General features: G+C 48.4%; 1 protein-coding gene across 1 annotated transcript in view; it reads left to right on the top strand.

Annotated features, from left to right (window-relative positions):
* Window positions 1–16,011, top strand: part of LOC147706209 (piezo-type mechanosensitive ion channel component 2-like) — a 612,835-nt gene that overhangs the window by 468,148 nt on the left and 128,676 nt on the right. The window contains exon 41 of the mRNA XM_086929599.1: window positions 15,569–15,783. Within this exon, the coding sequence (XP_086785725.1) occupies window positions 15,569–15,783 (215 nt within the window). The remainder of the gene's footprint in view (window positions 1–15,568; window positions 15,784–16,011) is intronic.

The raw sequence follows: 16,011 nt of genomic DNA, 5'->3' as shown, positions 1-16,011 counted from the left end.
TCTTTCTCTTGCTCAGCAGGGCTCTGCTCTGGGCATTATCAAGGGCTACCTCTCTGCCATTTCAGCCTTTTTAAGGCTACCTGATCAGCCTTCTCTTTTCACGTCCCCCGTTGTAAATAGATTCTTGAAGGGCATCACTCACATGTTTCCTCCTGTTCCTTTCGTGATGCCTCAGTGGGACTTGAACCTTGTTCTTACTTATTTGATGTGCGCTCCTTTCGAGCCACTTCAGAATTGCCCTCTTCGTCTTCTCACTCTTAAAACGGCCTTCTTGGTTGCCATCACCTCTGCCAGGAGAGTGATTGAGCTCCAGGCCGTTTCTTCCAAACCTCCTTTCCTTTCTTACCATCTGGACAAAGTTGTCTTGAGGACGCTTCCCTCTTTCCTGCCCAAGGTAGTCACAGCCTTCCACAATGGGCAGTCCATCACCTTGCCCACCTTCTTTCCGCCTCCGCATCCCTCGAAAGAGGAAGAGAGGCTCCACCATCTGGACCCAAAATGTGCGCTCTCATTCTATCTGGACCGCACACGCCAGTTCCGGGTGGACGACTAGCTCTTTGTTGGTTTCGTGGGCGCTAAGAAGGGACGGGCAGTGCACAAACGGACCATCTCTCGGTGGGTCGTGTTGTGCATCAAGGCCCATTCTACTCGGGCCATGGCGGCTACTACTGCCCTGGGTCGGGGAGTACCCTTGCAGGACATCTGTCAGGCAGCTACTTGGGCCTCGCTGCACATCTTTGCTAGACACTACTGCCTGGACTGTCAAGTCCGGAGAGATGGCTTTTTCGGCCGTTCTGTTCTCCAGGACTTTCTGGTGTGATCATTGGTTCGCAAACCCACCACCGGGTTTGGTATTGCTGGAGTATCTATTCTAAGGTAAGGAATCTAACACTAACCTGTTTCTTTCAGATGCACAAGTTACTTACCTTCGGTAACGATATATCTGTAAGAAACAGTAGTTAGTGTTAGATTCCTTACCGCCCCACCCATCCTCCCCGTTCTGCGAACCGATATCTAGGGTTAAGGTTCTTCCCTTTGAGGGCCCTAGTTTCATGGCACGAGTGTCAGTTTTTATCATGGCTCTGCGTTCCTGGCGCCGAAAAGCTGTATATAAGAACTGACGTCAGCGCGCGAGGGCGGTGTCTAAGTACTCCGAAGACGTCATCCCGGCCCCAACGACGCCGACGACGGACGCGGAGCCGCAGACAACGCCTACCGACGTGCAGGGGTACTGCTACGCAAAACTTTCTGGATCCAGTCTGACGCCTGGGGATATTCTAAGGTAAGGAATCTAACACTAACTACTGTTTCTTACAGATATATCGTTACCTAAGGTAAGTAACTTGTGCGTTTGCGTGCATCCCCTCCAACAAGACCTATCTGCCGCCCCGCCCATGTGTGTCAGTTGGGGCCCTGTTATGTAAATTCTATGCAGGGTCTTTAGCTGCACCAGGCGGAGACGTTCCGGGATAGCCATTGTTTTTGGGGAGGATACCGCCGTTTGCCAGCTTTCATCGTCTAATTCGATGCCATCTCCAGTCCATTTTTCTCTTAGTGACAGCAGGGGATCTTCCATATTATTAATAAGTTTTCAGTAAGTTAGGGAGATAGCTTTGTCAGGGATATGGCCATCCAGTAGCCTGTCTTCCAGCTGGGAGCAATCCGGTGGGGAGGAGCCACGGGGTAATACTGTTAGCAATGCATGTCGGACTTGCAGGTATCGAAAACGTTCCGAATCTGCCAGTGCATATTGACGTTGAAGGGCATCGAAGGGCTTCACGCCCTCTGCGTCCCAGAGGTCCCTAATGTAGGAGATGCTGATGGGATCCCATTTGTCAAAGCCTTTGGAGTTTCCCAGGTCCTAGTTGCTGTGAATCCCACAGAGGTGTGGATAGGGTTAATCTATTGCTCCAGCCGAGCGATTTGGTTGCTGAGTGCCAGAGTTTAACTGTGTGACTGGTAGGGCCAGTGAGTGGGTACCTGTCTGGTTTAGAGTTTAGTGGTCGGGTGTAGGCCTTCTGTGGAAGAAGCCATCTGTCCATATTGAACCCCGGGTCATCGGGGCGACTATAAGTGCCGTGATTTATTGCCATAAGGTGCGCTGCCCAGTAGTATTTTTTAAAGTAGGGCAACCCGATTCCACCGTCGTACCATCTGAGTGTGAGTTTTGGCAAGGCAATGCATGGTCTCCCGCCCCAGACGAGGTCTCACTGAAGCCCTTCTATTTCTTTAAAGTTTGAATTTGGGACAGGGTCAGCCGCATTCTGCAGAACATAAAGGAAGCGGGGTAGGGACATAATTTTGAAAAGGGCCGCCTTGCCCAATAATGAGAGCGGGAGTGACTTCCAGTTTGTAATATCACGTCTAAGTCTCTGTAGCGGGGGAACAAGATTACGGGCATGCCTGAGGGAGGGATCAAGGGAAATGAAGATGCCTAGGTATTTGAAATCCTCAGAGACTATCAGTATGGGGCAATTGCGCAGGACATATAGGAGAGATTTCTGCCAGTTGATGCGAAACCCACAGTATCTGCCAAAAATGGCCAGGATATCAAATACAGCAATGAGGGATCTTTTGGGGGGCATGAGGTATAGGAGGATGTCGTCCGCATATAAAGAAATACGATCTTCCCAGTCCGCCAACCATCACATTCCGCAGATGATTACATCTCTACGGATCCATGCTGCAAGGGCTTCCACGGCCAAAGCGAATAATATAGGAGAAAGAGAGCATCCCTGACGGGTCCTTCGGCTTAGAGTGAGATGTCTCTGACTTTTTGTTATTTACGACTACTTGAGCCATAGGTGTGCCATACAATAGACACACCCACTGTATGAAACTCGGCACAAATCCCAATTTTGTGAGCACGGCGAAAAGATAGGGCCATTCAAGCATATCGAATGCCATAGTGGCATCCAGGGAGACTATGATGGCGTCTTCCTGTATGGTTGGTACCCTGCCCAAGACCCCATGTACTCTGCGCAGATTTAAAGCAGTGTTCCTCTGTGGCATAAATCCCGATTGATCAGGGTGTATTAAGTCCCCTTTTACCTTAATCAGCCTATTGGCGAGTACTTTGGCTAGGATTTTAGGTTCTGTATTAAGCAATGAAATAGGGCGGTAGAAGGCGCAGTCTGTTTTGGATTTGCAAAATGCTTTTTTGATACATGTGGCAGTTTAACTCGTGCTCTAATGTAACTACAACTCCCACTGCCATGCACAGTCCTGTTATCAGTAATGCAATTTCAAATGTTACAGTAATGTTATTAAGGATGTTTTAGAACATGTCATGAGTGATGTAATATGTGGGGTAATTAGCTGTGCATGGTGAGGGCACAAGTTATAGAGCTCCTTCAGGGTCCACAGGTTTGGAAGATGCCCTGACTGGGACACAGCCGGCAAGTTTGTCCTCAGCACCAGTCGGTCCTGTGGATCTTTGTCTTTGTTTGGTCCTGTGTTGCCGAACCCATCATAATTCGTGACTCGAATATGGAGCTGGACCTGCGACTCCGGTGCCAACCAATATTAGACCTTCTCGGTCTGACACAATGCCTTCCTTTCCTGCCAGGCCCTGTGAGGAATATGACTGGGGCAGATCTGAGAATCCCCTTGGCTACCAGGAACCTTTTGACTTGTCCTACAAAAACTGCTATGAGGACCTGGCTGATGCCAGTGGTCTGGAACTTTCACCAGACACTAGCCTGGTCTCTCCACCTAGTGTGGCTACAGAGGTAGGGGCCTCAATTGCTATGGGGGTGCAGAGGGCAGCTGAGGTGCTGGACCCCAGTGGAGATCAAGATTAAAGTCTTGACAGAGGTGCTTCAATCTAGGATGTCTCATACAGAACCTCTCCTTCCCTTTAATGAAGCCCTCATCCATCTCCTGCTTGGGGCCTCGGCCAAGACCTCTACAGGCACCCCTGTGCACAGGACTATTACCTGTCACTGCTGCTAGCTCCAGGGATTTTACCCTTCCTCATAAAGTTTACAATATGATGCAGAATGGACATGACACACTTGCTGGACAGAGCCATTGCCACAGCTGGCTGCGAGCGATTGGCTTCTTGGGAGAAGTCCAGGCATCTCTTATGGACATGCCCTTCAATGGCACTCTCCTCTTCAGCATCAAGGTGACTCAGCGGTTGAGTGTTTTAAGGAGAGTAGAGCCAATGCCCTGTTGTAGAGGCTCACCATTGCCCCATGCCAGTCGCACTATTCTTTTCACTCCTTTTGTGGCTGCACAGGGGCTACCAGATTCGTCCTTTTTAGCCTTGCCACCATGGCCAACAAACTCCCCATTATTTTTGTGGCCATGGATACAGCTCACAAAAACCTCGTGGGTCCCAAGGACAGAGATCCGCCCAGGCAGCCGCTAAGCTGGCAAACCATACTTCAGACAAGTGGGTGCTCGAAATTGTTCGGCAGGGTTACATCCTTCCATTATTAGAAACCCTGCTCCCCTGCCACAGTCCACAGATTGGCTGGCGGAGGATGATCTCTCATTGCTGCATCAGGATGTGCAGGCTCTTTTGACCAAAGGAGCCATCGAGAGGGTGCTTGCATCAGAAGTAGGTTGTGGTTGCTAATTCTGCTACTTTTGGGTGCTGAAAAAGTACAAGGGCCTTTGTCATATACTAGATCTACACCCTCTCAATGATTTCCTGAAAAAGTAGAAAATCAAAATGCTCATATTGGCCCGGGTCTGCCCTGGAGACTGAATGGTAAACCTGGACATATAGTTCTACATCCCCATTCTGCCAGCCCACAGAAATTACCTGAGGTTCACGGTGGGCTACGAACATTTTCATTTTGCTGTGTTCCCATTTGGCCCTACAGGTGGTAACAAAAGAGGTGGTGGGGGTTACAGTCTATCTGCGGAGGTCAGGGGTTCCCTGATTCACATACCTCGATGACTGGCTGTTGAAGGCGTGCTCTCCCCAGGCAGTAATCACCCACCTCCAGACTGCGGTGGACCCATACATTCGCTGGGGCTCGCTATAAACATGCCGCAGTCAAACCTGACTCTGTCTCAGATGCTCCCCTTCATCGGAGCCATTCTACATACAATAGTTATGCGTGTGTATATGTAGTGGGTGTAACATGTGTAATGATAAGCTCTGTGTATGAGTGAGCCTGAACAATAGAGGCAAATGGGATCCAGTTTTGATAGCATAGCAGAGGTTGGAGGGTGAGGACTGTTCTCTCCAGCGAAAGTATATTGCCTGCATTCCTGTAGCTGGAGCAAGGAGAACCAGACAGGAGGATGGAGGTAAGACAAGGAGCTGCTGATTAGACTTTCTAAACACTGTCATTTGGTTGATTAAAGGGTGAGGGTGGGACTGCATTCACTGGAAGCAGGAAAATTCTAGGTGAGACCTGCCATTTAGTCTTTCCCTGATTAATCCTTCAGTTTGCTGATTGCAGCTAGGTGCAGGAACCAAGCTAAACTTGGCTGATGAGCCCTAATCAGGGCAAAACCGGTCCAGGGTTGCATGTGTTCCGGTTTAGGGAGAACCTGGCCTGGCAGTTCAGGCTGAACTGTTCCCGTGAGGAGTAAGGTCAAGAATGATTTGCATATGGCTGGGGCCAAACTGAGGTGGCAAGGTGAGCTAAAGAATGATGGGTTGGGATGCTACCCCAAGCGATTGCCAGTGGTTAGACAAATTGCAAGCATTCCTCCCATCACCTTTTGTGTGTTTGAGGACCCTCACACCCCTTTGTGCATCTGTTGCGGATGCTTCTCATTGTAAACAGCCCACTGTTTCTGCTGTAAAAAATATCGCTCTACGCAAAGGCATCTGGAGAGCTGTCTTTGAAGGATACCACCCCAACCTTATTCTGCAGTTTAAGACAGTGGATCCACGTCCCCCCAAGTTGTGTGCAATTGTGGGACACAAACCACCCCACATCATTCCAAGTTCTTTATAACTAGGTCTAGGGAGTGCTCTGCAGAGCACTCAAAGAACTGTTGTGTAACCAGAGCTGGTATCTGTTGTTCAGTGTCAGATAAATGGGGAGATATCACCTAAAGTCTGCTCTTTCTGCCGGAGATTGTGCTAGGAGGGATCTGTGTGTCAAAGATGCCACCTTGTCTTTCACCCCAGTCATTGGTAGGAACCTCAACTGCTGTGATCATTGTAGAACCGTTTGGGTGCTTCAGCTGCTATGATCGTTGTAGGTCTAATCAGGATTGCACCTACTGCGAGTCCATTCTGGACCATACTGCCATGACTGCCTTTGGCCCAGCCGGCCTAGGCTATGGCTGTCCTCAGCCTCGGTGTAACCCCAAACAACCAAACAGATGCAGCATTGTCTGTACGTGTGCCAGCGCCATGGACCCAAGAGATGGAGACTGGGTTCTTGCATAGTCAGATGCACTAGACTTCCCACGTGACCTAGCGAACTTACTGCTCATCACGGTTCCCATGGGAGATGAACCGATAGGCCGCCAAGCCATAAAGAGACATACAAGTACTCAATTGTCCCGCCCAATGCACCAAGGTAGTAAGACATGAAACTGAGTGGACATTTTTTTGTGAGAAAGAAAATACTGCCATTGCGCTTGAGTCACACTTTTACCTGATTTCCCATAAGAAGCGGGGAACTCAGAGGTTAGACGACCACGTGGGAGGGATTACCAAAGGATCAGGGAGTCGCCCCTCAATGAAGAATCACACCTTTGGACGCCAGCTTGTACATCTAATTGGATGGTTTAGTATTTCGTTATAATTGTGTGTTTAAATTACTTTCTTTTCTCAAAACAGAAGCACTGGGCTGGACGTAGGAGCTATTGTGTTTGTTGGTTGGTTGGTTGGTTGCTGATTGTTGTGCTGTAGCACCCCACACCACCCCCCTGAGAAAACTGTGAGTGCTTGCCCTTGCTCCACTCAGAGTCAAGTGTGGATGGGGTTGTACTTAGCCCACTTTCCATAGTCTCAGTAGGAGGGCCCTGTGACATCAGTGTTTGAGGCCCAGTAGCTCCTGATTACCCCGTAGCCCCTCCAAACAAGGTCCTACAGGTTTTAACCAAAGTTAACCATAACATCCCCAATCATATACAACATGCAACATAACCCTGCACCTAACCTGCAGTATGCAGCCATGCCTGGTGCATCCTGCTTTCATTCATGGACAATAGGAGTTGGCCAAAGGCCCTGCATCCAACCTGATGCGAATGGCCTATAGCACACAGCCTTTGGCTGTGGGCATTACAGTCTCTGCAGCCAGGCCCTGTAACCAGGCCCTGCGCATCAACTCATGTGGCTTCTTATTTTTTTAATGTTGGTCAATTTGCAAACTATCCACAGGCGGGCTCAGAGACTTCTACATTTCTAATTTTGGTTGACACTTTGCACAATTTGAGGCCTACAAAAACCACTTGTCTAATGCTAACTTCTCAAAAACTCCTGAACAGATTTATACCAAACTAACCAAAGATTCTTCCTTATCTAAACTTCAACTTTTATGCCAAATTTGGTGCAATTCTATTCAGCTATTTTGTCTGTAGCTGGTGTAGCTTAATGACTCTGTATTAAATGAATGAATCTGTATTAAATGTTTTTGGCTTTTAGCAATTTAAACCCAGTGCAAGGATGGCAGGTTTCAAAGAATGGGGGCATAGTCAAAAGGTGGGGTGAAAAAACGATTTGGTTTGCTAATAACTTCGGTGCCATTTCATAGATCTGCCCAACATTTAAAAGGCACTTGACATGTCTAATATGACATGTCTGATATGTTGATTGTCATGCAGATCGGGCAAGGAGAGCATGGGTAAAGGAGTGAGGTCTTATTACCTATGTATCCTTTGACAAATCCACACAAAATATATTGGGATTTTCCATGCTTAGTTTTCTGTTATCTCAAGTTAAACCAAAGGATAGATCCCAGGCTTAATGCAACTCTGACAAGTAAGGCGATAAAGTTAAAGGGGACAGTCTCCAAAAAGCTTTGATTTACAAGTAGCTTACGCACCATGTGAAAGATTTGCACGAACATTGACATACCATCATTGGGTTTAACATGCAAACTGTATGTTCAACTGTAGGTTGGCTGAATGTGAAGTTGGTTGCCTACAGTAAACCACCATTGCACAGGACGAAGGGCTATATGCAGCAGGGGTTAGCAGCAAGGGAGGCTTGCTTAGGCCTGGTCTGTACCCTCACCTGCAGTCAACCACCACTGCGCACAGCTGAAGGCGATGTAGAATGATATAACTTGGTCGTTATCATACACCATTAACTGTAAAAATGAGAAATTCCTATATCCACCCAATACACGTTTTCCTTTTATAAAAGAACTCTTAGCTGGGAATTACAGTGGCATGCTCCATCACAGAGTTTTCCCCGATACATACTGTATTGGTGTGCAATTCTTACCTCGATCCTCGAGGGAGCACTGGTGTGATGGGTGAGAATCTAGAGGTGAAAATTGCCTATGCAGGTCCCTGTAATTTATCTTTACTACCTTTACTGTCTTTTCAACCCTCAGGTATAAATTCCCGCTCCCTCTTATTGATTGCAAAATCAAACACCAACACATACCACATACCTATCGCATATATCCACACAACAACCAGTAACACACTTTTACCTTTCCATTGACGACGAAAACATTTATGATTACCAAATAAACAAAAATAAACTAAATTCTCCAGCTTTGGTTAGCTGTGCAAGTCATAGCTTGTACACCAGACCTGCAAATCAAAGTTCAATCCAATTGTGCATATCATTGATTTCCCTAAAACAGCTTCAGTTGAAGGGACATTATGGTTATGATACAAAACCTAAAACAACTGAAACCCTACTTTGATCAGTGTGATCAATGCAGTCCTTTGGGGTCTCAGTATTGGAAACCGTCAATTTCCCTGTGTATTTTCTTTCTTTTATAGGTAGGGTCATTGCTCCCCCACTACCCCAACCATTACCAGCCCGCATGTCTAGAGGTGCTCCAATGACCTCGTTGGACACCTATCCTCTATATTATCGGCTGGTTTCTCTCCAGGATCACAAATGCAATGATTCAGAACAATATTTTTGTGCATTTTAAGAGATCGTTCTGCCTTTCTACAATCTACTCACATCTTTCCTGGGGTTAGCAGTCAGGCGAAATCCTCCCTGCCTGTTGCATCCTCCAATTTTCAAAAACGCTTTGAGACTGATAATAGTAGGCATCACTTTTAAAACATTTCAGATACACTTCGACTTGCACTGTGGACAATTTACTTGAATATTGACATAAAGATGAACACATGCATCAGCCATCATAGTTCATGTTTATTCATCAAATGGTGCCAAACGCCATTGCCCTTTCTGACTTGGAATAGTACTATTGGGTTTCACAACTGATACTGGTCAATGAGTGGGTCTTTGCTCCTCTAACGGAGCCCTCAATCAGGGTGGCCACCTTGGCCTTAGAGGCTTTCCAAGGGCACTGTACTCCCAGTGGGGTTGCATGTCTCTCCCGCCTCTCACTAGGGTCACAGCTTTAATATGGTGGAGGGCAACCAGATTCCTGGGAAGGCAGGGTCGGGTCACTGAAATGATCCCTCTATGGGATATTGACACAATGGTGAACTTAGGGTCCCTTGAAGGATTCACGGGCAGGAACCTGATAGGTTTCTCATTGTTAGGAGATGTATAGAGGGGGGATGATATGGTCGCCTTGGAAGTGTTGCCAACAGAATACGATATGGCTCCCAAGGAAGTCTTTCGATATCACCAGTTAAGGCATGCATTTAGACTCGTAGAGAAGGGAAAACCAGTTGAGAATTCCTCACCACTAGAGGACAGACTGCTGATGGAACCGCTCCTCGTTAAAAGCGTTCTCCTTAAACCTAGGTAAATTATTGCACAATGCCTCAGACTCCTTGCTGCGACTAAGAGATATGGAGGGCAGATGGTGAAGAGATAGACGAGGAGAAATGGAAAGAGGCTCCCCAATCACTCAGGGAAGTGGTAGTCAGAGGCTGGTTCAAGCTAATTCAACTCTGTGTGCTTCTTAGGTCCTATAACACACTAGGGGCCCGATGTAGGTAGGGCTTTACCGATCGGTATCGGCCGAAAATACCGATTTTTGGCCCTTACCGATCGGTAAACAGCCATCGAGATGTAGGGGACCAAAAACAGAACGAATCGGATAGAAAACCGATTCGGAATGTGTACCGAATGTGAAAGAATCCGATACGTACATACCGAAAATCGGATATGTAACGATTCGGAAAAACACCGATTCGGTTACAAAGACCGAATCGGTCCATGTACCGAATCGTTAGTGACACCGAATCGGAAAATCACCGATTCGGTCCCACTACCGATTCGTTAGCGACACCGAATCGGAAAATCACCGAATCGGTCCCACTACCGATTCGTTAGCGACACCGAATCGGAAAATCACCGATTCGGTCCCACTACCGAATCGTTAGTGACACCGAATCGGAAAATCACCGATTCGGTCCATGTACCGAATCGGAAAAAATACCGATTCGGACATGATCCGATTCGGAAAACATGCCGATTCGTATAAATCTCCGATCGGGAAATTCCCCGATTCCGACAGTTGGGGAGATGTAGGGAGGCACAGAAACACCGAAATCGGCTCAAAATCGGTAGAATTCACTCGGTATTTACCATGGATTGCAATCAGGTGGTAACCAACTCCAACCCATATAAACAGTCCCAAAATGCATTGCAACTTGCAGGATGGCAGCTTTCTATGTCATTGCGAGGCGGCTACGGCTACAGCAGGAAGGACTGAGGGAATGGCTAAGAAATGAACAGGTCTACAGACAGAGGATAACCCTGTTCATGCTCACTGAGGCTGAGATCCTACAGAGATACAGGCTGGACTCTGACACCATACTTGAGCTCATCAGGGACCTTAAGCCATACTTGGACCACCACACCCCAAGGGCACACGCCATCCCTGCGCACGTCCAGGTGCTATGCAGCCTACACCTGGTAGCGTCTGGCAGCTATCAAAGTGGAGCAGCAGCAGCAGGAGGGGTGAGCCAGAGCAGCCTGTCAAGGTTCTTCCACATATTCCTTGACGCCATGATAGACAGGATGGACCAATACATCTCATTCCCTGCAACCCACGCAGAACTGCTACAAACCAAAGCGGACTTCTACCAGATGGCACACTTTCCCCAAGTCATCGGTTGCATAGATGGCACGCATATTCCGATTTGCCCACCAGCGGACACCGAATACATATACCGCAATCGGAAATCGACACACACCATCAACGTGCAGGTGATCTGCAATGCCAAGTGCACCATCACAGACCTGGTAGCAAAATTTCCAGGGAGTACCCATGACTCCTATATATTCCAACAGAGCGGCATATATGCACGGCTGATGGCTGGCGATTTTGGAGAAGGATACCTCCTAGGTGAGCCACATCATCAGACCCCCATAACACATAGTAGGTAGGTGTAATACATGTATGCATGTGTCTAATGTGACCCCTTTCTCTTCCAGGCGACAGTGCATATGCCCTCCGCTCATTCATACTCACCCCCTACCTCAACCCCTCCACACCCAGCCAAAGGAGGTATAACCGTGCCCACATACGCACCAGGAATGTTGTTGAACGGACCTTTGGCATCTGGAAAAGTAGATTCAGATGCCTGCACAAGAGTGGAGGTGCAAGGCAGTATACCCCCATCACCTGCTGCAAGATCATAGCTGTATGTGCAATGTTACACAACCTTGCGGTCAAGAAGGGCACTGAGGTGGAGTTGTCTGACTACGAGGACTATGACGACGACGAAGCTGTGCCACTGACACAGCCAGCTGGGGTGTGTACGCCATGTGATGGCAGATACAGACGTGAGGAGATCACTGAGAACTATTTCTGACTGAGTACAGATGCAAAGACAGCTAAATGTTGCTTGGAAAATAAACTTTTTAATAGTGATGCACCACAGTTACATCACTGAAGTGCATAAAAAAATGGAGTCTGTCAAAACAAATAAAGTCCAGGGTTCTGGTATGATCATCCCCCCTTGCCAGCCTATTTTTTGGCCCGCTTTCCAGACCCACTGGGGTGTCCCTCGGCCCCCTCCGAATGGCCAGCAGCATCAGCGGAGCGCCTGGTGCTCCTCCTTGGCTCTGATGCAGCGCTGGCCGGGCTGCTGCGGCTGCTGCTGTCACCAGCATCACCCAGGTCCAGGGCAGGATTGGAGGCGGCGTTCGATATTAACATGGCCTCCATGGCCGTGGTGATCTTGGCCATCCCCCTGGTCAGCTCAGCAGTATGCTGACTCTGCACCGACTCCTGATTTGCGCTACGCTGGCACAGCTGTGCAGTCGCCGCTGCAAGGCGGGCCATGGCCCGGTTGAGCACCCGGGCATCCCTCCTGCGCGCAACCTCATGCTCCTCCTGCCTGGCAGAGGAGTGGGTGATGGCAGTGGTCAGCCTGCCCAACCCTGCTGCCACCTCCTTGTTGCTGTCCACAACAGCCTGGAACCCCTTCACCAACTCCCCCATCTGCAGGTTGTGCTGCAGGAGCTGGCGTTGGCAGGCCATGGTGGATCTGGCCTGTTGGCGCTGGATTTTGACCATCTGGCCCTCCAGGCCCAGGAACACACTGCCCTCCCGTGCTGGTGCAGCAGTGGTGGTGGTGGTGGTGGTGGTGGTGGCACGGCGTCTGGCACTGCTGCCTCCGGCCTGCTGAGTGGGCTGGGGTGCCACTGGTGGTGGTGTGGTGCTGGCCGGTCCCGGAGCCCCTGCTCCCAGGACAGGTAGGACGGGTGGCAAGGCCACGGTTGTGGCAGGAGATGTTGTCGGCGGAATGGTCTGCCTTGTTGGGGAGTTGGATGGGGAAAATTGCAAGGGGGGTGAGCTGGGCAGTACTGGGGAGTGCACTGCCTGGAAATCAATCACCAGGACTCCCTCCATTCCAAGCCCTGGGGTGTCTCCTTCCTCATCCTCTTCCTCCTCCTCCTGGCCAGGCTGGCTGGTGCTCGGCCCTGCCACTGCAGTATGTGAAGTCGAAGCTCCCTCTGCTGCCACAGTGGTGCCGCCTGATGGTGCCCCTAGGTACAAAGAAGCATTTGTAAACTGAGTGCCGATGTATTACAGTCAGTACAATTATGGCATTCCACATGTCCTTGCATCTCCTTACACCGTGTCACACTGTTTCCTGTCTTGTGATTCTGCACTGACATATTTGGCTAACTCCTGCTGACTACATGTACCATGATGCTTGTCTCTTGTATGTTGGTGACAGTACAGTGCTGGTGTTTGCCTATGCATTGTGTATAATGGGGAGGTGTCTGGTAGGGTGTGTCATGATGCGCATGCTTCTTACCTGTAGCTGTGGCCATCGCAGTGCTGTCCAGGGTCCCGATCCCTACAATGCTCTCCCTCTCGATGGTGCTGGAGACAATTTCCTCCAGCTCGGTGAGGGGTGGCGCCGGGTTCTTGCCTCCTCCGGTGAGTCCTGCCTGCCTTTGGAGGTCGGCCAGCTTCCTCTTGGTGAGGCTGCGGAGGTCATAGAACCTTTTCTTAAGTTCCTCAATGGACCTGGGGGTGACTCCAGCAGCATTTACCTTCTGGGCGATGTCTGCCCACAATCGCCTCTTGGTGCTGTCTGGCACGTTGAGGGACAGCTTGCCAAAGAGCTGGCGGTGCACCCTCACCACCTCCTCAACCAGCACCTGTAGTTCTGTGGTGGTGAATTTGGGCTTCCTCTTTTGGGAGGACTTCTGGCTTCCTGCCTGATCTGCCATATTCTCTTGCTCCTGCTCAGTCTGCAACCTCCTTCTCCCACTGCTGCTAACTGTGTGTTGGGCTCAGGCAGGCTTTCCAGAAACTTCTAGAAACTTCTTAATTGGCTGCACCTGCCAGGGTTGCCACTCCCTGTTTGGGTGGGGGAGGGGGAGCCACCTCATTGGCTGAATCGCCTATTGCCGAGTCTGGTTTTACCGATTCGGTAAAATCCGAATCGGTAAAATCCGATTCGGTAAAATCCGATTCGGTAAAATCCGATTCGGTATTATCCGAATCGGTAAAAGCCGAATCGGGTCATGCAATGCATTCCTATGGGCTTTTTCGCCATGGGTCTATGATTGCCGATTCGGTTTTTACCGAATCGGCTTTTACCGATTCGGTATTCGCCGAATCGGAAATATCCGAATCGGTGGTAGCCGATTCGGTATTTTCCGATTCGTTGTTGGCCGATTCGGTAATTTCCGATTCGGACCGAGCTGAATCGGAACGTACCGAATCTCATTACCGATGCCGACCGAATCGGTCTTCAGTCGGTATTTATTTCCTACATCTCGTTTTCCGATTTCAGAATACCGATTCGGCCCGCCTCGGTATTTTGAAATCGGAAAATCCCGTTTACCTACATCGGGCCCTAAAGCTCTTACGTAGGATGGGCAGATTTAGTACAGATGAGTGTGCCAATGGCTGTGGAATGCAGGGGGGCTACTACAGACACTCTGAAACTGCCCACAATTGGAGGACTTCTGGGGGGTATCCTTTGCGGCCGTTGTGAGGGGGCTGGTCTCATGACCTAGGTCTCACATAGAACAATTTTGTTGCACATCAGGGGTGAGGCATGCCCTGGAGAGTACACCAGATTATTATCCACCCTAGGGTTTGCAGTGGCAAAACAGAATATTGTTCGCCAATGGAGTGCAACTGAACCACCAAGTGTTGAAGAATGGAGATCGGACATGGACTGGGGCAGGGCTGCAGAACGACAGGTCTATGAAAGTAGGGGATGCCCACGCATTGGGAGAAAATATGGAGCGGGGTAAGGGGGTTTATTGGGCCTTCTGTATGTCATGCCAGGAGAAGAGCACCTGCCTGTGTTAATGACGGTGCTTTTGAAACTCTTTGTATATGGGAGGTAATCGTGGGAGAAGGAGGGTCCACTCTGGGAATGTCAGTAAAGATTGGTGAAATATCCTGCGAGATACGCAGTGTTGTCATAGCGGTTTTAATTGTCTTGAACTGCAAAATTACAATTGTTTAAAAAAAATGGTGCCCAACTTATTAGCAAATCAAAATTGCCATTTCACATGGAAAGTGAATCTTAACCGTTGCCACAGAGTTGCCAGGTTTATAATGCTAAAAAAATACTGGATTAACTTTGATCTGCATAACAGATGTTGGCCATCACTGTTTTTGATGTTTTTGTATTTTCTGTCTTTATGCATACACTTCTGTAACTATCTATATCAGGAGGCAATAATGGTATACATTGTACTTTGCCCTAGTTCTCCCCCTGTATAGCGCTCGGATAGCCACATGGGTCATGTTCGCACTATATAAAACCTTCAAAATAAATAAATAAATAAATAAATAAATAAATCTGTTCACAATGTCCTTGATTGCATATACACAACAAAACAAAATAGGTGAAAACAGTCAAATTAATTTTACTATAGATGAAGAACTTCAGAGGACTTTAAGGGAAACAGGAATATCTCACTGAGCTAATAGAAGTACATTGTCCTCGTGGTGGGCTTTGGAAGAGTAGTTCATATAATGACAATATGTATGAAAAAAGATTAACCTTTGATATGCTTTTTGCATTTGCTTATCATTTTCAGAAACACTCAGCTGCAGCAGACATCACGGAATCCCTTTCCGAAGACCAGGTTCCCGAGGCTTTCCTGGTGATGCTGCTGCTCCAGTTTGCAACGATGATCATCGACCGGGCCATATACTTGAGGAAAACCATGTTTGGAAAGTGCGTCTTCCAAGTGGTGCTGGTGTTCGGGATCCACTTCTGGATGTTCTTCATCTTACCTGGAGTCACTGAAAGGTTATTTATATGATCTCTTTAAACGTTATTTTTCTCAAAAGTTCATAAACCTTAACATAAACAGAAACTATTTTGTTTTGATGTCCTGTTGTCATGTGCAATAGGCAGGCATGGGTTGCAAAAGCCAATATTCATTGTCATCATGTCACATGGGTGGAATACAGGCTCTAAGTAATAGTTAAGCATGTACTTTTTGTTCTGTGGCATGCATGCTACTCGTTCCATGTA

The sequence above is a fragment of the Lissotriton vulgaris genome, chromosome 7 (assembly GCF_964263255.1).
Source record: "Lissotriton vulgaris chromosome 7, aLisVul1.2, whole genome shotgun sequence".
Lineage (NCBI taxonomy): Eukaryota > Metazoa > Chordata > Amphibia > Caudata > Salamandridae > Lissotriton > Lissotriton vulgaris.
The sequence above is the reverse complement of the archived record's forward strand: the minus strand, read 5'-3'. Positions and strand labels throughout refer to the sequence as shown.